The sequence below is a fragment of the Triplophysa dalaica genome, chromosome 11 (assembly GCF_015846415.1).
Source record: "Triplophysa dalaica isolate WHDGS20190420 chromosome 11, ASM1584641v1, whole genome shotgun sequence".
NCBI lineage: Eukaryota > Metazoa > Chordata > Actinopteri > Cypriniformes > Nemacheilidae > Triplophysa > Triplophysa dalaica.
The window spans coordinates 68,947-95,000 of NC_079552.1; the positions used below are offsets into that span (position 1 = coordinate 68,947).

The 26,054-nt window shown below is 41.5% G+C and overlaps 3 protein-coding genes across 7 annotated transcripts; 1 reads left to right on the forward strand and 2 right to left on the reverse strand.

The window, feature by feature from the left end:
* Window positions 1-1,229: 1,229 nt before the first annotated feature.
* On the reverse strand, window positions 1,230-4,485 carry slc30a10 (solute carrier family 30 member 10). Of its 2 annotated transcripts, XM_056761473.1 has the most exons (5): window positions 3,130-4,485; window positions 2,763-2,828; window positions 2,438-2,677; window positions 1,899-2,359; window positions 1,230-1,813 (listed from the first exon to the last, which is right to left on the reverse strand). In XM_056761473.1, exons 1-4 carry the CDS (start codon window positions 3,599-3,601, stop codon window positions 1,926-1,928), a joined length of 1,212 nt encoding a protein of 403 aa, XP_056617451.1. In that variant the 5' UTR covers window positions 3,602-4,485; the 3' UTR covers window positions 1,230-1,813; window positions 1,899-1,925. The 2 variants fall into 2 exon arrangements, with proteins under 2 accessions (XP_056617451.1, XP_056617450.1); XM_056761472.1 differs by having other exon boundaries at window positions 1,230-2,359.
* Window positions 4,486-4,617: 132 nt separating this feature from the next.
* On the reverse strand, window positions 4,618-7,002 carry LOC130432196 (protein yippee-like 5). 2 transcript variants are annotated; one of them, XM_056761476.1, is made up of 3 exons: window positions 6,859-7,002; window positions 6,149-6,316; window positions 4,618-5,662 (listed from the first exon to the last, which is right to left on the reverse strand). In XM_056761476.1, exons 2-3 carry the CDS (start codon window positions 6,287-6,289, stop codon window positions 5,438-5,440), a joined length of 366 nt encoding a protein of 121 aa, XP_056617454.1. In that variant the 5' UTR covers window positions 6,290-6,316; window positions 6,859-7,002; the 3' UTR covers window positions 4,618-5,437. The 2 variants fall into 2 exon arrangements, with proteins under 2 accessions (XP_056617454.1, XP_056617455.1); XM_056761477.1 differs by having other exon boundaries at window positions 6,149-6,312; window positions 6,859-6,982.
* A 764-nt stretch (window positions 7,003-7,766) lies between these two features.
* On the forward strand, window positions 7,767-25,688 carry klhdc3 (kelch domain containing 3). Of its 3 annotated transcripts, none has more exons than XM_056761475.1 (11): window positions 7,767-7,876; window positions 8,657-8,902; window positions 9,646-9,822; window positions 10,341-10,456; window positions 10,536-10,607; window positions 10,883-11,096; window positions 12,919-13,005; window positions 13,229-13,337; window positions 22,302-22,375; window positions 23,721-23,799; window positions 25,191-25,688. In XM_056761475.1, exons 2-11 carry the CDS (start codon window positions 8,749-8,751, stop codon window positions 25,255-25,257), a joined length of 1,149 nt encoding a protein of 382 aa, XP_056617453.1. In that variant the 5' UTR covers window positions 7,767-7,876; window positions 8,657-8,748; the 3' UTR covers window positions 25,258-25,688. The 3 variants fall into 3 exon arrangements, 2 of the variants coding, with proteins under 2 accessions (XP_056617453.1, XP_056617452.1); XM_056761474.1 differs by lacking the exon at window positions 7,767-7,876 and adding an exon at window positions 7,883-8,197; XR_008908442.1 differs by lacking the exons at window positions 7,767-7,876; window positions 22,302-22,375 and adding an exon at window positions 7,883-8,197 and having other exon boundaries at window positions 25,191-25,256.
* Window positions 25,689-26,054: the final 366 nt, after the last annotated feature.

The following is a 26,054-nucleotide window of genomic DNA, read 5'->3' on the forward strand; positions in this document are numbered from 1 at the left end:
GGGTTGGTTTACGCGTTTTTGTGATTGGACACTGGATGCACAAGCAAGTGCTGCGAACGCGGATGATGCGCGAATTTCATATCGGCCGCGTTTCTCGAGTCCCGGCTGTCTTGCGCAATTATAACTTATGAGTGTGAGCAACGGGAGATAAATGTACTTGCATCCTGCGTATTCCTGACTTTTAGTTATTAATGGCTCCTAAACAATATATACCTTGCGCAAATTCTTCTTAATTTCTTCCAAAAAATTTGCGGACATCATGTCTCGCCCGGAAATATGCCTGTGCACCCGTTACATCAAATATTAGCGTTTACCCGAAGGGTGTTGGGTCTGACACCATTCCGGCGAAAAATGCTTTATGAGAGAAAAAAACTTATACTTTTAGCTCATGAAAAAGCAATAACACGTGGACTGGCCATGGATGAGTTTGTGACAGTGTTCTCCAAAAAGAGCAGAAAGTTAATGCTTTCAATATTATAGTGATGATAGGAATCGCTCTTTTTATGATTTCATCAAATCTGAAGTTACTACATTGTAAAATGTTAAATAAATGAAAATGTAAATGAAAATAGTTTATAAATATACATAAGCATGTAAAAATAGTTTTTCAATTGTTTCCAATTGTTCTGCACTCACGCCGGCGTGACACCGGGCGTCGAGAGTTGAAAATGCTCGATTTACGACACAACGCTCAGCGTGCAGCGTGCGTTATCAGCTGCGTAAAAGCGCCTCAGTGGACACAGCCCCTAAGGGTCAGACATTGTTTTACATTTCAATATTTAAAAAAAGTCCATAAATCATGTGCATCTCCACGTTTATTTACAAAAATTAAGGGCTAATATTTTTTGTCATGACGGTGTAGAATACAGTTTGATTGTCTCTCACCACACACACACACACACATCCATAAATGTCATTAAAAAAAGATAAATTACTAAGAATGAAACAACTGATGAATAATTAGGAACATAAATACATGATCAGGTGAATCCTTCATAAACATCTGCATGTCTCTTTCATCCAAAATAAAATGTTTCTAAATGTTCTCAGCTTTCTTTAAAAGGCTTTAATTCAAATGATTAGATGAATTACAGTAAATAAGATTTCAGGTGGAAAAGTGCTTAATAGTCACAGTGTCACGATACAAAAGGTTTTGATTCCTCTATTTTCTCAAAGCAAATGTCATTTGCACTCTAGTAGTATATAATAAATAGTTTCAGACATTAATGCCCAACACCAACACTATTTATTATGTGGTGGAAAAGCTTCTGTTATAAATCTGTGATCAGATCTTACTATCCTTTGGTTTTTGTTAATGTGTTTCAACCAGAATATAAAAATGAATCACAAATTAAATTTGATTCTAAAACATCTAAATGTAACATTCTGAAAACATCTTTAAGAAGAAAGTAAAGGCATGATGAAGAAAGAAAGCAACAAAAAGGCAGTCTATCATTCTTTAGGTTACAGTTTACAAGTGTAAATCAGTCACACGTGTTCTCTTCATTACTCTGAAGCTGTTTGTTCTGATCATGTGCCACTTTTAAATCAGGTTTTGTAATAAGCTGGTTTAGTTTAATCGTTTAACCCAACCGGCCAGTAATACACACACACACTATTTCTGTGTGCTTGACAAGTTAATGAGCGATCCACAGGGAATTCATCTCTCAGGCAGACGTTTTTAAACAGACTGAATCTAGTCACACTTATTCGGATGTAAAACATCAGCTTTGGTTGTGAAGTATAGAGCTCGCGTCACTGGAGCATAAAGGCAGTGAGACACAGAAGTGCAGTCAGCCTGGAGATTTCAGGTCTAAAGTACATCAGACACAAGAGGCACAGTTAATAAATACAGCATTATAGATCCACATGTATCACCTGAATGAGATCTTGAAAACCTTAAGAAGCTCCTGAAGATCTGAACTTTAAAACTTAGTGCTGGCAGAGCATACGTTGTGTGCATGTTTCCTCTCTTTCTGTCTCAACAGTGTGTTGCTGACGTCAAGCGTGTCAACAATTCTGTCCTCGGAGGGTGACGCAGAGTTTCCGTGCAGAACAGACGCAGAGGCGGCTCCCGCGGGACAGCAGGACAGTTTCACGCAGGACGAGGACAGACAGGGGGTGTCGCAGTGGCCTCCGTCCACATGCTCAAACTGGACGGTCACGCTGTGGACACCTGCATAATGAAACACCTCTCGGATCTCTCGGTGAAGACTGGATATTCCTGTTCTCCAGGACGCCTCATGGAGGTCAGCAGACACTTTGACATGCAGGGTGGCCACATTCCGTCCTTTACTCAACTCCCATATGTGGAGCTCGTGAACGCTCACAACCCTGCTGAGTTTGCGCACGTTCTCCACTGGGACAGAGTGAGAGAGAGACAGCGTGAACACATGTTCCTGTATTACATACTGATGGAGACGTTAAATCAACTTACAGAGAGAGCTGAGGTGCAGGTCGGCCGGGCTCATTTGCAGCAGTATTCCGGCGGTTTCTTTAACCAGCGGCGCGGCCGACGACATGATGATGGCTACCATGATGAGGGTCAGACTGGGGTCCACGTAGCACTGCCAGTTACACGGGCTCTCGGGAGCCAGGGGCCATACGTAGAACAAAGCTGAAGCCACAACCACCACGACTGAGCCCAGTGCGTCGTTTAACACGTGAAGCAGCACTCCTTCAAAAACCAGAGCGACAACATATTTAAAACACCAGGCCCTCGAAAGAAAGACCTTCAAGACACATGTGTTACTGGGCATCACCTCTTATGTTGAGCGGAGGTCCGTCGTCTGCAGACTTCTGCTCTTCACTCTGGTGGTCCAGGCTGCCTGCGGACGGATAACGTACAGGTGTGGAGTGCAGAAGTGAAGGCCGTGTCACACACGCGACAACCTGCAACCTCACAACACCAGTGCGGCAAGAGATGCCCGTGTGTGGACCAACATCTGTCTGCTGTATCAGACATACACTGACTGAACCAATGCTTGTTTACACACTGTAATGACGAACAAACAAAAAAATCATTCTTCCTTTGATTCTGTTTGGTTTGTGATCAACTGAAAACATTTCACCTAAAGCACACACACACACACACACACACACATACACACACACACATACACACAGCACCTGCTTCTTCCTCCGCATCCGCGCTCTTGCCGTCTTTCTGTCGCTTCGCGCCGCACAGCCATCTGAAGTCCATGAAGATGAGCAGACCCACGACGTTCACCGCCAGACCTAACGTGCCCACGATGAGAACCAGCAACGGGTCATCGATGGCCTCGGGCCGGGCGAGTCTCTTCAGCGCTTCCATGGAGATGGAGAAGCAAAGGGCGGCCAGGAAAACGGCGTTGGCCAACGCGCCGACCACCTCCGCCCGCCCGAGCCCATACGTGTAGCGTCCCGATCCGGCGCGACGCGACACCCGCGCTGCAGTCAGCCCGACGCATAGCGACAGAATGTCAGACAGCATGTTGAAGGAGTCCGACACCAGCGCGATGGAGTTCCCCACGTATCCCGCCACGATCTCGGCCACGAAAAAGATAACGGTGATGACGATCATTAAAATCAGGCGACACGTTTTGCCGCTGTAGCGACCCATGATCGCGCCTTATTCTTCTTCCCGCAAGATAACGAGGACGGCGATGAAGCGCGAGGTGCGAGCAGGTGCAGGTGGAGGTCCGCGTGCACACTCTCAAACTTTCACGTACAGACTCTCCCGTTACCGATCATGACTGTGCACTTTTACTCATAAGTGGTGATGATTGTGTTGTCACGTCACCGGGTTGTTATTCAGCTAACTCTCTCTCTCTCTCTCTCTCTCTCTCTCTGTCTCTCTCCCTGTCTGTCTCTCTCTCTCTCTCTCTCTCTCTCTCTCTCTCTCTCTCTCTGTCTGTCTGTCTCTCTCTCTCTCTCTCTCTCTCTCTCTCTCTCTCTCTCTCTCTCTCTCTCTCTCCCTCTTTGTCTCTGTGTCTCTATCTCTGTCTGTCTCTCTCTATCTCTCTGTTTGTGTGTGGCATTCACACAGGTTATATATCTACAGGTCGTGCTCAGCGTTAGTTTACATTATAAAACGAGTCACATATTAAATCTTCTTAAATGACACTGAACTCAACAACACTCTTTTATCACTGTTATCATCCTTATCTGCTAGAAAACTCATGATGTCAGTTTTCACTTCACTGCAATCTTTCTCTCTCTGTTACGAGTATTAGTGAGTTAATTTCAGACTTCATTCTTTATTTGTAGAAGACGACATGCAGATTAGTTACTACACACCTCTCTTGTGTGCTGCTGTGCATAAATAATGAGTTTCATGTGACGGATTTCAATGACAGTAAACTGAACCTCATGTGTATTTACTGAACATGATCGAATGTCAAATGAGATGCATTTTATTACCTGCTGCAGTGTTTCTGTCAATCAGATTTACATTCACCTGCTGCACTCTTTCATTATAACTCAACAACTTTCTTGAGGTCAGAGGTCATGAAAAAGTGCAGAAGAGTTTTTACTCCCACACACCTGCTCTGTCATTTTCAAGCCACGTGAAGACATTGATTCAGATGAGCAGGGTTCATCACCCCAACAATCATTTATCATTAAATAAAAGCCACATTCACGATGCAATACAAGATTCTTTAATGAGAAAATGAATTGATAGGACCAAACAATAACAATACTTACAACACAAAAGAGTTTAATAGTGAAGCCACACAGATACAGACCTTTAAATCAGCAGAAACCAAAAGCATGAGTCTTTAAGTCACAAATATCCAATCAAACAACCACAGTGTGTCACCTAACACACACACACACACACAGACACAGGCAACAGTCCCGTCAAATGTTTCACATTGCATGTGTTCTGGAAAATAGAGGTTTGACATCAGTGTTCTGAAGATGGTGTCTCTGTAATAATCAATCATGAGACAGATTTATCAAGTGAACTGAGACAGATCATGGTCATGTTTACACCAGAAAGGACTTCTCCCATCCTTTTGGAGTGAAATTCCGAACCGCTTATTGAGTTTGTCGACTCAGAGAAACAAGAGAAGCCACAACCTGACCTGTTACTTAGGTTGGCGCTTAAATTAGAATGGAAAAAAACTGGTTTATCAGCTCATTCAGCACATTCATGGCAGAAAGATCCACAGCACATCATAAACACTGCAATAGAGGGTACAGATCAATAAACAACTTGATCAGGAAATTCAGAACAGAAGCTTCTAGCGGCCTTGTAAATCAGTGTCCTGTCATTTAAATGTTAGGTCTTGTTGAGATCCTGTGGTGCTTTGTAAATACAGAATTGCTTGAATCAATATCAGAGATAATCTACAGAGTTTGTGTTGTGCTCTGGATGAGAAATGCACAAATGAGTCATCCGCACAAAGCCTCACTACCTGTGAGCCAACAGAAAAGTGAGAAGATGAACTTCTCAGGACGTGTCGGAGGGCACGTGCTCCTCGAAGCCCTCGCTCTCCCTCACCAGCGCCCTCTCCAGAATCACACGGCCTTCTTTATAGCGCTGACTGTCCTCGGTGGCAAACTCATAGATCCAGCCCAACTTACTGTTGCAGTTTTTACAGCTGACATCGCGAACCATGTGTCTGCCGGTCAACATCACCCGATCCTGCACTTCGCTGTACTGCAGATTCACCACCTGATAACAAACAAGTACAAGATCAGTGTGGCGTATCAGTTTACACTCTCGGTCAAGAAACACTGCTGCCGTGCCAAAGAAAGGCCTGATCTTCCTTTAAAAATGAATTATGTATGAATGGGAAGCATGACATTGTGTGTGTGTTTCCATGGTTACGTTATGTAAAGAGAATAAACAAAAAGCGGCTTTATAGGCGACTTTGGATCCGAGTTAAGGAATTCTGTTAATGTTCACCAGTAAATGTGTATCTCTGAATTCATATTAAAGAGAACATATCAACTTCTTTTGTTCATGTATTGGCTCATTACTGTTCTGTCTATTAATGTGAGGCTGCTTTACAACAATCAGTATATTATAAAGCACTTTATAAATGAAAATGGCATGGGGTCTCAACTTTATTTTCTAAATAACCAACCAGTTCCATGACACATCCTCATTTAAGCACCCAAGGAAAGCGTGCGTGTAGCAGATGCTTTTACAACATGCCTTGTTGAAGAGGAATGCCCTGCCCGTGGCACCGGTGAAGCGTGTGGAGATGAGCTCAGATCGGTTTGTCAGGATGGTGTCACAGTTAGCACAGGAGAAGAGACGCGTCCCACCAATGTGATCCAGAAAGATGCGGCCCATGGCTCCAGCAAACACACCTGTGACTGGCTGACAATACACACAAATTATTCACTTCAGTAAAATGACGTTATACATGAAATGAATTTATACCTCCAGACACCGATACAAAAGAAGATCTAACTCGTTTTAAACAATATTCAAATATAAACATGTTAATGTATGCGAGTTTTTGTCGTTCTGTATGATTTAAGTATGCCCATGGCATGATTGTGGTTAGCTACAGTAAGACCAACGCATTTAAACAAGAAACGACAGGACATACACAACATCCCATTAACAACAAACAATAAGATGGGAATAAAATGATCTTTCTCTCGGGTGAGAATGAGGACGTGTGAACTTGATCACCCAAATCATCAATCATTAACGTACATTTATATCTAACTGACTGACAGTCATGTGTGGTCGACTCGACTAGTACAAACAAACAAACAAACAACGGAACATTTCCTAAGAGCGTTAAAATATTACACAATTCTGTCAAATATTCACATAACGTGTCAAGTAAACAAATAAGATTTAATTCACAATCGTAATCATCTCTTTGTCAGCAACAGTATCGCTCTTACCAAGCCTCTTGATGTCGACTGTTATTGTAGTTTAGTATCTGTCTGTTGTTTATTTCTAGACGGCTCGAGCGTTTGTTTTCTTCTTGCTCTTCCGCCAGACAGTTATCAACATCCGGTGTGACGAAGCGGCGATGACGTCATATGCACTAGCTGCATCTATTGGACAATTTAGAACTGAAACAGCAGTGCACATTTATTTTGCGGTTATAACTTAATCACACAATTTTGGGTTGACTGAAGTATTTATGTGTTTAGCACTATAAACGCGATCTATAGATTCACCTTCAAAGATATTATTTCCCACCGTGAATACCTAAAAGTGCTTTCTAGTGAACATTTTGATAATTTTCTGCTGAAAGTAAATAGAAAATACCGATAGGATTTAGTTATTTCAATGTGCTTTTCTTTCTCCCATATTTTGACGTTACAATGTTAAAAAAATACAACGCAATCCACAACGTTTTTTTTTCAATGGGACTGTCTATTGTCAATACACAACGAAAACTTCTTCGAAACTTCTTTTCCTTATCTCATGGTTATGTGTATCTTATGTGTATGTATATTTAAAATGTATAAAAGCAATTTTAGAAGTTAGGTGAAGAACTTTTTGGCCGCGCTGCGTGAAGTCGAACCCACCTGCTGTCAAAATGCTGTGTTCGAGACTTTACGTAGAATATATCCCACCTCAAACTCGGACATAACTTCTTTGAAGGTGATTGAAATCGAAAATCAGGAACACAGCACAACAAGATATGAAACAAGTATCTTCTGCAAGTTAATACATCTAATAATAATAATGCTGCGTTCGAGACGAAGCCGAAGCCACAATTTTTTCATGCGTCATTATATGTGTAACAAAAACAGGCTGAACTTCAGAAAAGTGTGAGATGCGTCTTATTATGTAAATATTTGTAATGTCACGTTTATTTGGACGGAGTGTATTGAGCACGTGCTGTCGACAGAGGGCGCCAGATCGAGCTCGAGCTGGCTGCGCTTTAGCATTAGCACACAGCACAAGGTGAGAGTGTGTTTCTGACAAGCATAAACACTCATTATTAACATCGCTTTTACTTTTAAACCCCTTTGTTTATACACGTTGTATTTTCTGCAGTGATTGTCCGTGGTAGCCAGTGACATATGCTCCTCGTTTTAGCTGTTCTTTTAGGCTGTTTAATGTTTATCTTGGTTTAGCCTGGTTAGCTTGAGCGGCTAATAATAAGTCTCGACACTTTTCATCTCAATTTGTCACCTTCAGTTAGAAAAAAAAGAGTTCATATTGTAAACATGTGTGGATATACAGACACGCGTCTGGTGAGACGTGTGTGAATTGTTACGTTGGGTAAGTAAAAGTTATTGTATTATTAAACACAGAAACAAATAAGTCTGTGTGTAGAGTTTCAACATGCTTCATCTCATGTGTCAGAGTTGACACACGTTATTTGTGACAATACTTAGTTTGGTGAAGTCTTGAAAGTTTGTGTTCGTGTTTGTGTTGCTTTAGTGGAAGATGAATCTCTTCATCTGTGTTAATAAAGTTGAATACTGTTTTAAGATTATTGTGATTAAAGATCATCTATTCTGCATGTGTCTCATGATCCATTGTGTTTGTTCTATGTTAACAGCAGACTACAGTGTGTGTTATGTGAGACGGTTATGTTTCTCTAAATATATTCTGGCACGTTCTCCATGATCTTATACTTAAACTCCATTACACCTGTAATAGACATTGTCATGAATTCTCCCTCCAGATCTGTGCATGTGTGCGGTCACATCTCTCTCCCTGTGTTTCCTCTACCAGCTTTGTTTTTTTTGGGTGGGATCAGTGATGTCATCATCGGCCGTCGTGATGGTTTAAGGAGCAACAGTGGCGAGGAGGTGGCCGAGCGTGTGATGTTACGCTGGACGGTGCACCTGGAGGGTGGGCCACGGAGGGTCAACCACGCTGCTGTGGCGGTCGGGCACAAGGTTTACTCCTTTGGAGGATACTGCTCGGGTGAAGATTACGAGACCTTGAGGCAGATCGACGTTCACGTCTTTAACACAGGTGTGGTGTGTCGAATGTGTGAAACATGGTGACCATGCAGGGAGGGTTTGTTTGTCCAAGTAGCCACACTTTGCACTAGACCACATGACCACCTTCATGATATATTTCCTGTAATCGGCCCAAGTGTTCTAGTGAACATGAAGATCCCAAGTAAACATGTAGTATTTATAACCCGATGGAACACACTTATGCAAACATGTCAGTAATGAGAGGTTGCTTATTATGTGATAAAAACAGTTAACACATGTTAGACAAACATAGAATAAATAAAGATATAACCTTAAAAAGTAGTAGTGTAACGTACTGAAAAGCTTTTCGCATGATTTATATCCTGTATGTGATCTACGATAGGATACACTTGGCCTTAAAAACGCCCTGAAGTGTGGGTCTAGTGTGCGTTAAAAGGATTTTTCACCCAGAATTTTCGTTTTTGGGTGAACGATCTCTTTAAGAGCTCTGCGCTTTGGCATTCTTAAGACATGGGACAGACTTGCGCTTTGACTTCCTGTCGCATGCATGAGCTCTCAAGTGGCCAATACCACAAGTGGGGGTATTTGGACAAAGCCTCCATCAATCTATCAGTCTAGTGTGATGAATGAACCAGAGTTATAACATCTGATGTATTGTTGATGTTGTCAAAAGATAAAACATATATCACTAACGTGTAGCTAATATTCCAGTGTGCATGTAGAGTGCACTAAGCATTACAACAACACTTTATACTCTGTGTGTTGCATGAGCAGTGTCTTTGCGCTGGACCAAACTGCCGCCCGTGAGGACCGGAGGCCGAGAGCATGCCCAGGAAGTGCCATACATGCGCTACGGGCACACTGCTGTCCTCGTAGATGATATCGTCTACATCTGGGGTGGCCGTAATGACACAGAAGGGGCATGTAACGTGCTCTACGCCTTTGATGTCAGTAAGTGTCCCTCACAGATTATATAAAGGTGTGAATTGAAATCTTAAGGGCTATATATATATTTTTAGTACGTGGGTTAAGCAGAACTCTTTATCTGTGTTCTTTAGCTTTAATAACGCTCACAAGTACAGTGTCTGTTCTGTTTACCATAGTAGTGGTTCTCAAACGTGTAGCGCCCTATGGTGTTAGCTCACACAAGAGGAAATAGATAATCCTCAAATTATATATTAAAAATTAAATTTGAACATAGTTTTATGCATGCAACTCATGCACAAGAGCAACAGCACAAATGCAGAGGAGGAACACGCATAAGATTATTCCATCTTTGCTCCATCAGTAATAAAAACTACAGAACAAGTAATGATGCAGTATTCATTTCATGGTGGAAAGCAAGTGAATTTCTAGGTACTTCTTGATCTGAAAAGAGCTTGTGAGTTATTTTCTTAATTTGTTTTACAGTGAAATGATGTTGGTTTGTTTTAAAACACAGTATATTAAACGGCTTACTGTTGTCTCAGATAATCACAGATGGTTCACACCCAAGATTTCTGGAACAGTCCCAGGCGCTAGAGATGGGCACTCGGCCTGCATCTTAGGAAAATCCATGTACATCTTTGGTGGATATGAGCAACTGGTGTGTGTAACATGCAGAAAACTGAATCTTTTTTCCTGTTAAACAAATGCTTCACACTTTATGACGTCTGTGTTCTCAGGCTGATTGTTTCTCTAATGATATTCACAAGCTGGACACCACGAGCATGTGCTGGTCTCTCGTGAATGCCAGGGTGAGTTTGGTGACCCACATGCGTTTCCCCTGATCAGATGATTTGTTGGACTTTCTTTGTCTGCTTATGCTTTGTTTTACATGTGATAGTAGTACACACACACACACACACGAGTGTGTATAATAACATGTCAGGCAAATCTGTGATAAAATAAAGCATGAAAATATCTTAAGTTATATCACCTAAACCTATTTCTCTTTCATGATTTATTTAAACCTTGTGATTTTATACAAGAACACAGGTTATATTGATCTGCTTTGTGTTTTTATCTCCAGGGTACACCGGCTCGATGGAGAGATTTTCACTCGGCCACTGTTATCGGCAGTAAGATGTTTGTCTTTGGGGGCAGAGCGGATCGATTTGGTCCTTTCCACTCTAATAATGAGATCTATTGCAATAAAATCAAAATTTTTGACACCGAGACCAACTGCTGGCTCAACACGCCGTCGACCCAACTGCTGCCAGAGGGCCGGAGGAGTCACTCGGCCTGTGAGCGAGCGCACACCTCTTCTTAACCCTTACACAACCTAATGTACAGTTGTTATTATACAAATGAATTTACCTCTGACAGTAAGTTCACATACAGTAAGAATGACATCTAGGTGATGATGACGTAATCTATAGCAGAGGTTCTCAACTCTTTCCCACGAGCTCCACTGATCCCTGATCAAACACGCCTTGAAGAGTTCTGTACGAAGAAGTGCACTTGCTAGATGTGCCCTGCTGGTCAATGCAATGTAGAGGTTCCATGATTAGGTTAGGTCCACTTGTTTGTGGATTTCTGTGCACATGTTGACATCAGAAATGTTTAACATTCACAAATCTATACACAGATTCAGAAATGCACAGAAAGCGATGCACAAAATAATATTCGTGAGTACTTGTGCTAACACTTTACAATCAGGTATTAGTTAACATTAGTTGAAGCATTAGCTAACATGAACTAACAATAAACCCTACTTCTACAGCATTTATTCATCTTAGTTTGTGTTCAAATCAATGCTTACTAATACATGCTTCAATCAAACATTATAACATGACATTATATACTAACATAAATAATTGTATTGACATTAACTAACATCAACAAGGGTTAATACTTAAAACAATATCAGTTAAGTTAATGAATGTGCCATTGTAAAGGGTTGCCATTGGAAAGTGTTACCATTGTTATTTGATTTATTCTCATTTTTCTGCAACATCTAACATTTGTTTGTGGATTTGCATTCTGTGCATTAGATGATTTATAAAGTGTTCTTCAACTAAAGTCTCTTTTTCTCTGTACATTTATTTGGCTTTGAGCCCGATGATGGGAGTTGAGAACCTCTGATCTATAGAGTCATGTGACACAGCCTGTGTTATGCTGCTTTCACGTGCTATAGGACATAACTAGTCACTGTTTAGCACTAGGATAATGGAAGCTGTCACCACTGGATGTTCATACGAAGCGATTGCTGTAGCGGCAGAGAGAGTTTCTCCACAACAGACAGGAGGCTGCATTTCAGTAAGAATCTGAAGGCGATCATATCTTGTAAACATGTTGACATGTCATCGCTTGAACACGATGAGTTTGTGATCATGACAATTGATGTTTGATGCCCATATTAAAATGGCCTCGAAAACGGCATTTCTTTCATGTGAGAAGTATTGCCAGACTTCGACTTTCTTTATCACTGCCTGGTGCAGAGGGGCTTATTCACGCCTTTATTACGTCCAGACTGATTATTGCAACATGCTCTATGTTGGTCTCTCTAATAGGTCTGTCAAGAAATGACAATATATTCGGAATTCAGGAGCCTGGGTACTTGCATACACACCTGCTCCTCAACATAATTCTTTGGTGCCTTACAACTTCCATTGGCATTGTGTGGATTTGAAAATGTTGACATACAAAACTGTCAATGGGACTGCCCCTGCTTACAGATACAATCTAGTTGCTCCTTATACTCACTCTTTGTGCATTGAAATGCATTGATATCATTATTATCTCTTGTGGATGTTCCCAGTCTGCAGTGGTCAGTATCTATCAAACATGGTCCACAGAAGGAACAGTGTTGAACCGGCGTTAGGCTCATTGGCCTGTGTGATCCTACATACGAGCGACTGAAGCTCAAAATACTGGTTGTGATCGATAGGGGTCAGAATACACGGTGCATGACAGTTTGTTGCGTGTGGGGCAGAGAGAAAGGGCGACCATCACAATATGAGGAAGGTGGTTATGATTTTATGCCTGATCGATGTACACTGTATATATATGTATGTAATGTCAATCACATGACTGTTTCTTTATCTTTTGTCTCTCATCTTTAAGTTGCTTACAATGGTGAGTTGTACATATTTGGTGGCTATAATGCTCGTCTGGACCGACATTTCAACGATCTCTGGAAGTTCAATCCAGGTAACTCTCTTCATTTCTTACTGATCTTATCTTCCTTGTGTTATATTTGACACAATGTTCTACATTTAGCTAGTTGTTAAAGTGCAGGTGAATTGTTTATTTCAGTAAGATTCCCCACTTGTACTGATGGTGAAGTGATTGACATCCAGTCACATGATTAAACGTTTGGATGTGAACATGAAGTTGAATGAATAGCCCGTCATTTCTTGTGTTGGGTTTTTAGAGGCGTTCTCCTGGAAAAAGGTAGAACCGAAAGGTAAAGGTCCGTGTCCCAGAAGACGACAGTGCTGCTGTATGGTTGGAGATCGCATCATTCTGTTCGGAGGAACCAGGTGAGCAGGGCTTATTACATGATGTTTGCTGTGATAAATGGTCGTCTGAACCCAATGTTTGAGTGGATTCATCCAATGAGTCTGATGTGGCGGGCCTGAACGTGTTTTCCATGTGTAGCATTCTCTCCAAAAACCGACAAAGGACTTGATGTTTTTTTGGTGGTGTTTGTCGGTGGTAGAGTGTAAGACTATGTGTCCCTGTGGCATGTGTCTCATGGACGAGGGCTGGATTGAGGAAGCGGGGCAGACTCCAGGTCTCCTGCCAGCAGTGTAATGAGGCGGGGGGGCTCTTATCTGAGTCCTGCGGTGAAGCTCTGTTTTAATCGTCCAGCGGCTCAGCTGGATTAAGCGTCAGTCTGCTCTGGTGTGGTCCACAGTGGCAGATAATCGCAGCCGCATGAACGCATCAGTCTCTCTGCGATGTGATGAACACTGCACACATGAGGGAAAATACAATTCGTTTTTTTTCCATTTCTCGTTCTTTGTAATGTTCCAGTGTAGATGTGTTGCGTTGTCTGTGTACACATGTGATGTTCAGTGTTTCATGAGGTCAAATGGTTTTTTATTACAGTGTTGGTAGAATAAGAAATGTGACATGATAAGGCGTGAGGGACTCGCGGGGGTTATGTTTGTTTGTGTGTCTGAGCTCTTAAGCAGGATCTGATGTGTGTCACACTAATATTGAGCCGCTGCTGTGGCATATGAGCAGGATTTCCTCTCGGCGCGCATCTTTTCCTGTCTGACTTGACCACCAAATCTCTCACAGAAATCAGGACTCGTGTCGGGTGTTGTTTATCTGTGTCTAATGCATTTGACGTGAGGTTGCGATTGGGTCGAGACTTTCTCCCTGTGTGCTGAGGTGAGTAAATGCTGACCTCTAACCTCCGGACAGATTCATTCATTCACGCCTTTTATAAGAGATGCGTTTCATGTAGCTGAGCGTGAAATGACTGGAATTGCGTTCTTCTGTCTGATCTTCATCCCACTTTGGTTCAAAAGTCCAGGCAGGGCTCTGTTTTGATTCCTTCCTCTATCAGCAACTGTTGGTGCTGCTTAAACCCAACGAAACCTTCCCGACACCAGAACTTGTGTTTAGTGTTTAGTAGGTGTGTGTGAAGATGTCAGCGCAGTTAATGATTATCACAAACATAAACATGCGTTTAACTTCACGGCAGCTAATGGAGTTTATTTGTGGCGGGGTCACACGGGTTGAGTATTCTTCAGCCGCAGGAAACGGTCGTCAGATTTATAGTGTCCAGAGCAGCCTGATGCTGAGCAGACACCTCGCTGATATTCCTCTTGCGTTTATGATATTTACTTAAACTGAAGGAATTTGCTGAGCGTAGATTTATGGCTTTAGTGAAGCACAATAAACTTCTCAACGCTCCAGAGAGCCCTATCTTCAGAGGCCTGGAGGTGTGTGGGAAACCACCGAGCTATCCCATAATCACCATCTCCGTGCCGTGTGATGCCAGTCGTCAGGCGGTGGTGTCGAGCTGTGACAGAGCGAGGGAGAGAGAGAGAGACACGTGCTGTCTAATGTTACAGGTGTCCTGGTGAGCTCCTACAGCAGCAGTCAAGCGTTCAGATGCTCCTGTTGACACTCCAACACTGTAAAGTGTTCTTCATATTTCACTTCCTTCACCAAATAATCACTAAATCAATAATCCTTTTTTCTTCCTATATGAAGCGTGTAAAGCTGCTTTGCAACAGTTGTGGTATAGAAATTATATTGAGTTAAATAGAATTAATATATAATACAACCTAACCCAACCCATCTCAACACATACGTTTGCTCAGAAAATCCATCTAGAATTGAGATTTGTATGACTTTTATGTATTTGGCAGACCCTCTTTATCCAAAGTGATTTACAGTGCATTGGTGTTATTGTAAATGTGTTCACTTTCAAACCTGATTCACTTGTGCAGGTACATGTATGACGCCACTGTGATCACATGACTTATTTTATGACTATTTTGTTTTCATGACTCTTTTCAATGGTGCTAAATTGGAATGAAGTGTAAATGTGGGAAAAGTAACACTTTTGTTTCGCAGAAGTCACTAAATCTTGACACAATTACCCAGAATCCATCTGCAAATTCACGCTCATCATTCATCTTCATTTTTCACATGTGATTATGTGATGTTTCTGTGAATTCCTTGTTTGGTGCAGGACGTGATTTGTGTGTCATGGGTTAGTGTAGCGTGTTGTGGTGATAGGTAAGTGTGTGTGTGTTAGTGGAGGGCCGTTGAACAGCACTTACGGAAGAGTAAACAAGCGTGCTGAGCTAAAGAGAGGCGTGAAATTCAGCCACTGGTTTGATTTATGAGCCCCTGAAACCCAACAACTACCCCCCCACAACAAACACACACACAGCAACACAAGCACTGAAATCACAGCCAATGACAAGAGAATATCCCAATACAAACCCCTCCCACTTCTTTAGGATGTGTTCAGGATGATCAAGTGCTCAGTGCTCTAATGGGAATATTTCATTGAGAATATTGTGTGTGTGTAAATTTGTCATGAATACACTCAAAACACTTGTTGTGATATCTGGAACATTAGGACACTTGTAGAGAAGATCATTGATGTTTGTGTATGTGAGAGTCATGAGGTCACAGCTGCATGCGTGGTTGTATCATGATGTCACTCTTGATAATAGAGTGAACGTCCCACCATGACGTGTCGGACCGGCCGACTGCACCGCCAGGTCAGGGATTTGGGACGGGTCAGGATGTAAACAGGAATGTAACAGATTGGCATGCTGGGATGTCGTGTGGCACGACAGCTTGGATTGTTTGACTCTGGGATGAGCCGCCTCTGTTTTGAGTAATATACATTTATTTAAATCACTATTTGTGTGTTGGGTTGGCATGATTTGAAAATGTAATGTGAACGACACAGATGGTTAGGGGATAAGCTATATGAAGTTTATGTAATGTTCTGACTAGTATAGTAAAACAAATGTGTGTGTGTGTGTACATCTATCTTGGTGAGGACCAGTTGAAGTTTAAGACAAGTGTGGACTAAAGGGCCGGGTATACTTGACTTTCTGTGTCCGTCTCGCGCACAAATGCATCCGCACAACTTCATAAGCATACTCAAGCGTGGATAGACCAGTTCGACACATGCACACTACGTCACTGAGTGGACACGGCTGATTCAACATTTTTTTGCGCATGTGCTGTGGCACACATTCTCCAAAAATGGGTTTCACGTGGACGGGTGTGTGAACGACCGGAGACTCGCCTGATGAGCAAAATTAGGTCATGTGGACAGCCAGACTAAACTGTTGCCTTAAGAGAGTTAAGTGAGGACATTTTGTCCAGTCCTCACTTCCTGAGAGCCCTGTAAAGAGCTGTTTGAAGGTCAAGACCTGGTTTTAGGGGTTTAGGGTTATAATCAGGTTTGGGGTCAGGCACTTAGTTCTTATGGTGAGGGGAATGAGCTTGAGTGTGAAGATTGCATTGCTTCAGTGTATGTCCTCATAAAGATAGTTGCGCTAACATGTGTGTGTGTGTGTCTGTGTGCCTCCTGCAGGGTGTGTTTGTAGACGGCTCTAGTCAATCATAGAGATTCAGCTTAAAACTTGATTGGCTAGACGAAACACACTTGAGAAAATCTCCAGACAATCTCTCTCTGGTCTCACGAGCTCTGGTCTCCAGCGGCAGTATTAAACATACACACACACGCGTGTGATGTTGAATTGATTGTGCAGGTAAAGTCTTGTTAGTGTGTTATTGTGTGTTTGTTCTCTTCTGGCTCTTGTTACAGGCAAGAGATAACAGTGTTTCTCTGGTGATAATTTCTGCAGATTTTTGTTTTCACATGGGCTAAACGCTGATTTTCTGTGCTGTTGTCTAAATTTAAACCCAGACTCCATCCGGCCTGTTTGCACATTATCTGCTCTTCTGATTCTCGGAGTTTTAATGCCCGCTGTCTCTCTCTCTCCAGCCAGACAGACGTTTGTAGAATCTCTACCCGTGTCTTTCTTTAATCCCACTCTCACTCCTCAGGGGTCTCTGATAGCTCACGTTTAAATCCTGGGATTGAGATGAAGTAAATCTGGGGTTTAAAGACTGAAGAATTTCAGATAGTGATGAGAACAAGTTTCATGTGGTGTTGTGGGGCTTGGGGCTGCCCCCGAATAGTCGACAAAAGGTTAGTCGATGTGGAGGAGGCTTGGTCCAAAATGTTTTCATTGGTCGGTTAGTCGTGGAAAAATAAAATCCTCACGTGATGTAATGCAGTCAGAATTCACGTTAAAACTTCATGGCGCTGCTGAGCTTGGTCAGTGTATGACATCAAAAGACATAACGCAAGATCAACGTGAACAGTGCCTATGTTAATAAATATGAAGAAATGCCATTTGGTGCAGCGGGATGATGACAGCCTGACCACAAAAGCACTGAAGATACGACTCGCAGGAGAAATTGACAAGATATGGGAATTGACGGGAAATCTCGCAACCAGCAATTTAACACAAGGTGTCAGTCCTTGACACTGACAAAGGAGAAGAAGCATACTCCACAGTGTCGGATCTGGCAGAAAGTTTATCCACAGAAGCCGCGCAATATAAAGATCATGTCAGCATTAGTGGGGGACACGGTGGCTTAGTGGTTAGCACGGCCGTTCGCCTCACACCTCCAGGGTTGGGGGTTCGATTCCCGCTTCCGACTTGTGTGTGTGGAGTTTGCATGTTCTCCCCGTGCCTCGGGGGTTTCCTCCGGGTACTCCGGTTTCCTCCCCTGGTCCAAAGACATGCATGGTAGGTTGATTGGCATCTCTGGAAAAAATTGTCCGTAGGGTGTGAGTGCGTGAGTGAATGAGTGAATGAGTGAGTGTGTGTGCCCTGCGATGGGTTGGCACTCCATCCAGGGTGTATCCTGCCTTGATGCCCGATGACTCCTGAGATAGGCACAGGTTCCCCGTGACCCGAGGTAGTTTGGATAAGCGGTAGAAAATGGAATGGAATGGAATGTCAGCATTAGTACTACAGTCCACGGAGGAGGGTGAGCCCGCACCAAAGAAGAAAAATCAGGCCGAGATATCCATGCTGATGGCCATTTATGAGGAGGAGCATGCAGAAGAGAAGAATGAAATAAAAGATTTACTTTATGGACAAAACAAAGGTTGATTCGGGACCGTTGACATGGTAGCATAAAATGAAGAACGATCTTCAAAGCTCGCTAAAGCAGCTGAACGCCGGCACTGTATCCCCTCCACGTCCACACCATCAAGCACAACTTTTCGAAGGCCGGCCTTATTGTCAATAGGTCAAGAAGCTAACTTCTTCCCAACAATGTGGACAAGCTGGTGTTTCTGACGCGTCATATAAAAAAAGATTGGATGGAAAAATATTGACCTTAAATTAGCTTAATTTCCCACTTTTCTAGTGTTTCTGTTTGCTATCTGTTTTTTATTTTTATTTATTCGATTTTATATAATATAGAGGTTGGGTTAATTCTGTTTGGAAACTTCAGACTGGTTTTTCTATTCATTGTTTCTGGTCAAGATCATCCGTCAGCTTTATATGGCAGTTTCTGCTGATTTGTTTTGTTTAAATTATTTGCTCCACGTTTTGTTTCAAAATATATTTGTTCTAAACCATTTAAGCAAGGAACGTAAAGTTTTTTTATTTGTTTGCGTTGTTTTGTACAAAAACATATTTAGTTGTAGCCTGTTCTTTATTATTCTAAGGTTTGGCGTTTGCTGCGTTTATTCGTTTGTTCGTTTTCGTTGATTTCCCTCTTCAATATAATTTTCAGTTAAGTGATTTATTTATTTAGTTTTCCTTGCTTTGCACAAAGTTGTTTAAAACTTTCCATAGTACTGTTTTTTTCTTTTATTATTTCCTTTATATGTACTTTTTACTCTTTTTCTAGTTAATATTTAATTTTCTACTACTATTTTAAAGAGTTGCCGTTTGCCTATGTCTATTTACTTTTTCATTTATTTCATTCAAAAGGGTGTTTTATGTTTGTGGTAATTTTGTTGCCAAGTTCATTTAACATATAACTGAGGTTATAATTTGTATATCATAAATGTGCGATTATTCGACTAATTGCTGAAATGAAGGACTACTATTCGACTAGGACGATTCATCCTTAAAAATCCTTAGTCGGGGGCAGGGTTAGTTCAGATACAGCAGAACACACGTGTCATGACCTCATGATCAGTTTCTGTTTACATTTATTTCTGATGTAAAGATCTAAACTCAAATAAAGAGTTTATCAAGAGTGTTGATTTTTTAAAACAATTAACTTATGACTTTTAAAGAAAATACTAAATTCCATAAGTCACAAGTATACCATAGTTCCACTAAAGTATGTAGTATGCATGTTTCTCGGTGGGTTGTCATAGTTGTATCACACATCATGGTGTAACTTCCTGTAGTGAGATGATGGGACACTTTTGTAAGAGATGAGCGGTTGGGTTTCTCATCCTTGATTAAACAGAGACGGACTTGTGTGGATTGAGAGAATCTCACCATTGACTCTCAAAAACGATCTTTCACAGCTGATGTTGGACCAGTGGATGATGATGATGTTGATGACGACATGTGTACTGAACAGATAAGATTCTTCACAGGAAGTCATATTACATGATGAGTTCCTTTCGCCCGACTCTCCCGGAAACAGGAAGAGGAAACGCCTCATGAACTGTGTGTATGTGTGTGTCTCTCTCTCTCTCTATCTCTCACTCTCTCTCTCTCTCTCTCTCTCTCTCTCTCTCTCTCTCTCTCTCTCTCTCTCTCTATCTCTCACTCTCTCTCTATCTCTCTCTCTCTATCTCTCACTCTCTATCTCTCACTCTCTCTCTCTCTTTCTCTCTCTCTCTCTCTATCTCTCTCTCTCTCTCTCTCTCTCTCTCTCTCTCTCTCTCTCTCTCTCTCTCTGGAGTTTGGTCGGATAAAGGGATGAATGTGTGTGTGTGTGAGGAGGGGGATCGTTCACTTCTTCATTACTGACCTTTTAAGAAGGTGACACTCAAGCTAATGAGGTGATGTGTGCCAGAGAACCTTCAGAGGAATTCAGTCAACATTCCCAGTGGTGTTACGTCCAACAGCAAGTGTGTTTTCATAGGGCAGGGGGGCGGGAGGGGTGTGTGTGTGTGTGTGTGTGTGTGTGTGCTGTTACAGTGTGTCGAGGTGAAAGGGAGGAACGTCCTCAATGATACTTCCCTGATCATCTAACACAAATGAGCCATCAAACAGCAGGCCGCTCATAAACACACTCTCACACATTCACACTCACAACCCCAAGCCTCTGTATTTCTCTCTGTTTCTCTCTCTCTTTCTTTCTCTCTCTCTCTCTCTCTCATCATTTCCTTTCTCTCAAGTTGTTCCAAATCTGAAAGATATTTTGCCCCCCGGTGACAGCAAACAGTTCTGGGGCAACAGGGGGCAAAATCTGTCTGGTTATGAGCATTCTTCCAAATATCTTTCTCCGTGTTCATCAGAACAAAGATGTACACATTCGGAACAACTCGAGGGAGAGTAAATGATAACAGACTTTTCATTTTTGGTGAAGTATCCCTTTAACATCAAACCATTCTAACAAAACTGTGTGTGGCTGGGAACCCATCATCCATTCTGGTTTATTTTCTACTGTTCATTTTTATTCTTTACATCTAATCCTCTCTGAACAATATGAAGAAATATCAAAAGGATACAAAAAATTATATATCATTTATTGTGCATTTCAATTAATATCAATCATACAGCATTGGTTTGTTTTGATTTAAGCCATAATAAATGAAAAAAACCCCAGCTGACTAACACAATAAAACACAATTCACTTTCATTATTGTTGTACGCTTGTGTCTTTTTCAACACTAACATACTCTCTCATTTCATTGTTTTTGCCCTCGGGGTGATTTGTATTTATTTTTTGGGTGGTGGTTATCTTCAAACCTGCGGCGTTTCTGTGAGCGTCCAGCCGTTCATTAACTCTGACCAATGAAGGTAAATAAATAGCAGAACGCATACGTTAATGTAACGGGCCGCAGGTCTGATAAAGGTCTCTGCATAATCCAGGGTGGGTGACCTCCCGGGGGGGGGTTTTGGGATGTAATGAGTTCCACAGCTGCCCCCCCGGGACCCCAAACCTCTCTGATTCACTTTAAAACAGCAACCTGTTTGTTTATGGAAGATTAGAAACATAAAGTCCCAACAACATCCTGCACACAAGAGCAGAAGAATGAAGTCACGTGTGAAGCTGCTGGCTGTATCGCTTCATGAATTCTGGATGAATCATCTGTCATGTTTGTTTGCTATCTCTCGAGAAAGATGAAGTGTTGTGTTGTCCATGTGTGTTTGTGTGTGTGCAGGAAACAGATGTTTGTGTTAGATTCAGACTTTAGAACGCCTGTTTCCTGCTGATCTACTGTCTGTTTGCCGTGATAACGTGTGTGTGTGGTGGCGGTCTGTGTGTATTCCCATATTGTGAATTATTTGTGCCATGATTACAATGTATTGAAAAGTGGACATTGTGGGAGTCAGATGTTTGTTTCTTTGCAGTTGTTGAGGGAGTGGTTGTGTATGTTTATTTACTCACACAGGTGAGGACAGTGATTTATTTGACTTTATGAAGCGTCACCACTAGTGTTTATCCCAACAGGCAGAAGCGGGCACTGAGTTAAGTAAAGACTGCATTATTCTGTAACATGTCTGTGCAGCTCTGATGCCACCTGGTTTTTGTGGTGCATTGTGGGAATTTCTATGGCATGAATGTTTTAGTGCACTGTGCCATTGGATGGATTTTGTGGCTTTGAGGAAGCGCTTAAATTCTCTCTTATCAGTGTGCTGACTACTGAAGAAGGGAGCTGATTGAGACTCACCCTCGTTCATAGTGTTAAAGAGCATCAGTGCAGGAAGTTCATCCACTCATTTCCTGTGTGATCAACTGAAGAGAGGCATTATGGAATTGTCTGATGTGTGTGATTGTGTGTTTGACAGCCCGTGTCCAGAACAAGGGATGGGTGATGAATTTAACCTCATGGATCATTCAGACCTGTACATCCTGGACTTCAGTGAGTTATTCGCTTCTATCTTTTCATTCTCAAGGGTTTGATGACATCACAGAGAGCTGCACAGAGTAAACAAACAAATAACAACACTGTGTGTGCGCGTGTATATGTATGTGCGTGGATGTGTCTGTGGGGGTGCGCGCGTGTGTAGGTCTGTCTGTCTGTCTGTCTGTCTGTCTGTCTGTGTGTGTGTGTGCACAGTAGGGCTGGACTATATTAATCCTTTAAATTTGTGAAATAAATTTGAACTATACTAAAATATATTTAAAAACTAAGTTTGTAACAATAATACATGTTTCACTCACTGACTCCAGAAGCTCTGCTTCACCCACACAACACATTAGCAATCATCATCTTAAGCCTCTCTTGAGCTTTCTTCTTGAGTCTCTTTCTCAATTCAACACAAACTTTCGTCAGTCATGTAGTGAAGTATCTGTTCATGATTGTGTACAGGTGAAATATAAAAGAAATCCTTAATGTTTTAAACACATTTCATATACATTTGTTCTCTCTCTCTCTCTCTCTCTCTCTCTCTCGTTTCTCTCTCTCTCTCTCTCTCTCTCTCTCTCTATCTCCTCTCTCTCTCTCGCTCTTTCTTTCTTTCTTTCTCTCTCTCTCTCTCTCTCTCTCTCTCTCTCTGTCTCTCTCTCTCTCTCTCTCTCTCTCTCTCTCAAGATTCAAAGGAGCTTTATTGGCATGATAAAAATGTTTTACATTGCCAAAGCACAAAATTAAATATAAACATGCACAAATACATATTAAGATAAAAATAAGATAGAATAAAAATAAAGTCTATAAGTAAATATATATATATACATCTCAATATAAACAGAAAAAGAGTTTTAATTAAAGTTCTCAATGAGGGTGACAGTGTCAGTTTGTTTGTGTTGTCCTGTCAGTGTTGTGTTGTGTTGTGCTGGTTGTTCTTTAGTCGTGGCAGGGTTTGGCACAGTGTGTGTCTGCTCCACAGGAGCGAGTGAAAAATAGATCAGGGAAACGCTGTTGGCATCACTGCTGACACCTGCGCAGCTCCATATGGAGATCTACAGCGGAAGACCATATAAGGCTTTCCTCTGCACTCCTCCAATTCACATTTCTGTAGTTGTGACATGATGAAACATCTGTTTATTGTGATAGGTTACTTGTCTTTTTGAGCCGTGTTCACACTGAATACATGTACATTTAAAACTTCATTCTACAAAATTTATTTGTTTTTTTGAATGTTATATTAAAGTGTTTAGTGATTTTTGCCACTGTTAGTCAGTCTAATAGACAGAGATACATGTAGTCCTGTTTTGTTCAGCATATATCGCGTTGTCTGTCTTTAACTCTTCACATGTTTTTTCAGGTCCTAATTTGAAGACTTTATGTAAACTAGCGGTGATTCAGTTCAGTCTGGAGCAGTCTGGTCTCCCGCATGACATCAGGTGAGATGAATTGCGCTGCACGTTCAGCTGCGTGTGCGCACATCATTTTTTAACCTTTATTGACTCTTTTGTCAATAAGGCCATAAACACCCGGACCTATACAGCGTACATCTTTCATATTATGTCATCCATGTGAACACACACGTGGCTGCCGGACGTGCAGTGTCAATGTGTTTTAACTCAACAAACACAGATACACAAGCTGTTAAAGTATGAATGTCTCACAGACTTGTTTTCAATCCATGCTAATTATATTTTAATTATCCCCAAACTCTCACACTGACCTGTGGACATTATTACATTTAAATGTAAACCTGATTCAGCTGATTTATGAATTTTAATCAGTGTTTGGACCACCTCAGATGAGGACATTTACAAAAACATAACTCACATCATTATAACACACACACACAGAGCAGTGAAATGAGTGTGAAACCAGAGACACTGATAACAATCTGACCATCAACCCTTGACCCTCATCCACAGCTTTACAGATCAGGTTACACACACACACACACACTCACACTCACGAGAGAGAGAGAGAGAGAGAGAGAGAGAGAGCAGGGTCAGATCACTCAAGTCGTGTTTATACTCCACACTAACAGCAAAGCCCATTAATTCAGCCAATTAGTGGAAAGAATTATCACTCTCTCCAAAGACAGATTTCTGCAGATGTTGTTTGTGTGACAGCAGTGAGATTCATGAAGGTTTTTCATAAAAACACGTTTGGAGCGCAAAGGCAGAAAAGCTGTAGTTTTCACATACAGTGAGTGTGTTCACATGCAGAGTCTGACTCTGATTATGGTTAATAAGCTGATAACATGTACGGTCATGTAAACGCGTAAAACTGTTTTCTTTTATCGGGGAAATAGTAAAAGTCCCAAACGGCAGTAAAATAACTCATGCAGGAATCATGCAGTTGATGTAAAAATGAAGAACTATTGTTGCATATGCAGGTACTGCAGACATGATAAGAGATATAACAATACAGCTTCTGACCGTTTTCCTGCTGTATTTTTAATGACTAAACAGACTATCGACGGTGACGCACTGCACGCGAGAAACCCGCCAAGTCTCAAACTTCCATGTAAACACGTTTTTTACTATGCATGTAAACACGTGAAAACAGGTTTCCTTTAGAAGCTGGTTTTTGATGGACATCCGTTTATTTTGTGCATGTAAACGCACTCGGTGAGAACTGAATGATTGTCACAGCGACAAAAATCACAAATGGTCAAGTGTTTCTTATCTTAATGAATCAGACCCTCCTACTGCCCCAACACACATTCATCCTCCTGCAGAGAGACCTCATCATTCTGCTCATCATGGGTTTCATCATTTACAGGCATCCCATAATGCTCTGAACTCATAAACATCTTTGTGTCCTTTAGGTGGGAGCTGACAGCCATGACCACCAACAGCACCATCAGTCGGCCCATATTCTCCTCTCACGGCTGACAGCAGAAGAAACTTTTGCTCATTCATTGGTTGTGAATCAGGATTTCAACATTCGGATCCCATGAGACGAGTTTTCGTGCCATTGAACGCCGTTCTCCTGGACATATTTTGCCATTGTTGAGGCACTTGTTTCATTTTGAGGAAAAAACCTGCACAATTTAATTTAGTCCAATTATTCAGTGTTACCATGTTTTTAAGAGGTTTTGAAGTGAAATGAAGTTTGTTTAACCGTTGTTATCTCAGTGATTCTTCTCAATCTGGGTTACGTGCAGCTGGCTTAATCGCTGTCATGAACAGCAGAGACAATATTTAAATCAACGTGAGATCTCTGAATCATTCAGCAGAAAACATGCTGAGTGTTCTTCATCTGACTTTTAACAGGATGTGATGGATCTTTTCTGTTTTTGAAAATAAAACTTGTTGAAAATGAATATTCTCTTTTGTATGTGCACAGCACTCTTCACTGAACATACAGTAAATCAACTCTCAGCGAGTGCACAGAGCCAGTAGTTTTGTATGTTTGTGGTGCTTCACTAATTTCAAAGGTATGAGATCTTTTAAATCATTTACTGCTTCAACGTGACTGATGTTGGTCAGAATCTTTACTCTGTGTGTCGATGTTTCTCAGGCTCCAGAGTCTTTGTTCCATTAACAAATATGTGCGTTGATATTGAAACACTGATTCCTCTTTGACCTGCCACACAACAGACTTTCATTATCTAACCTTTTTTTTATATGTTGTATCTAAACATATATTAATATCAAACTGTTGTCAGGAGACTTCAGACATCTGAAAT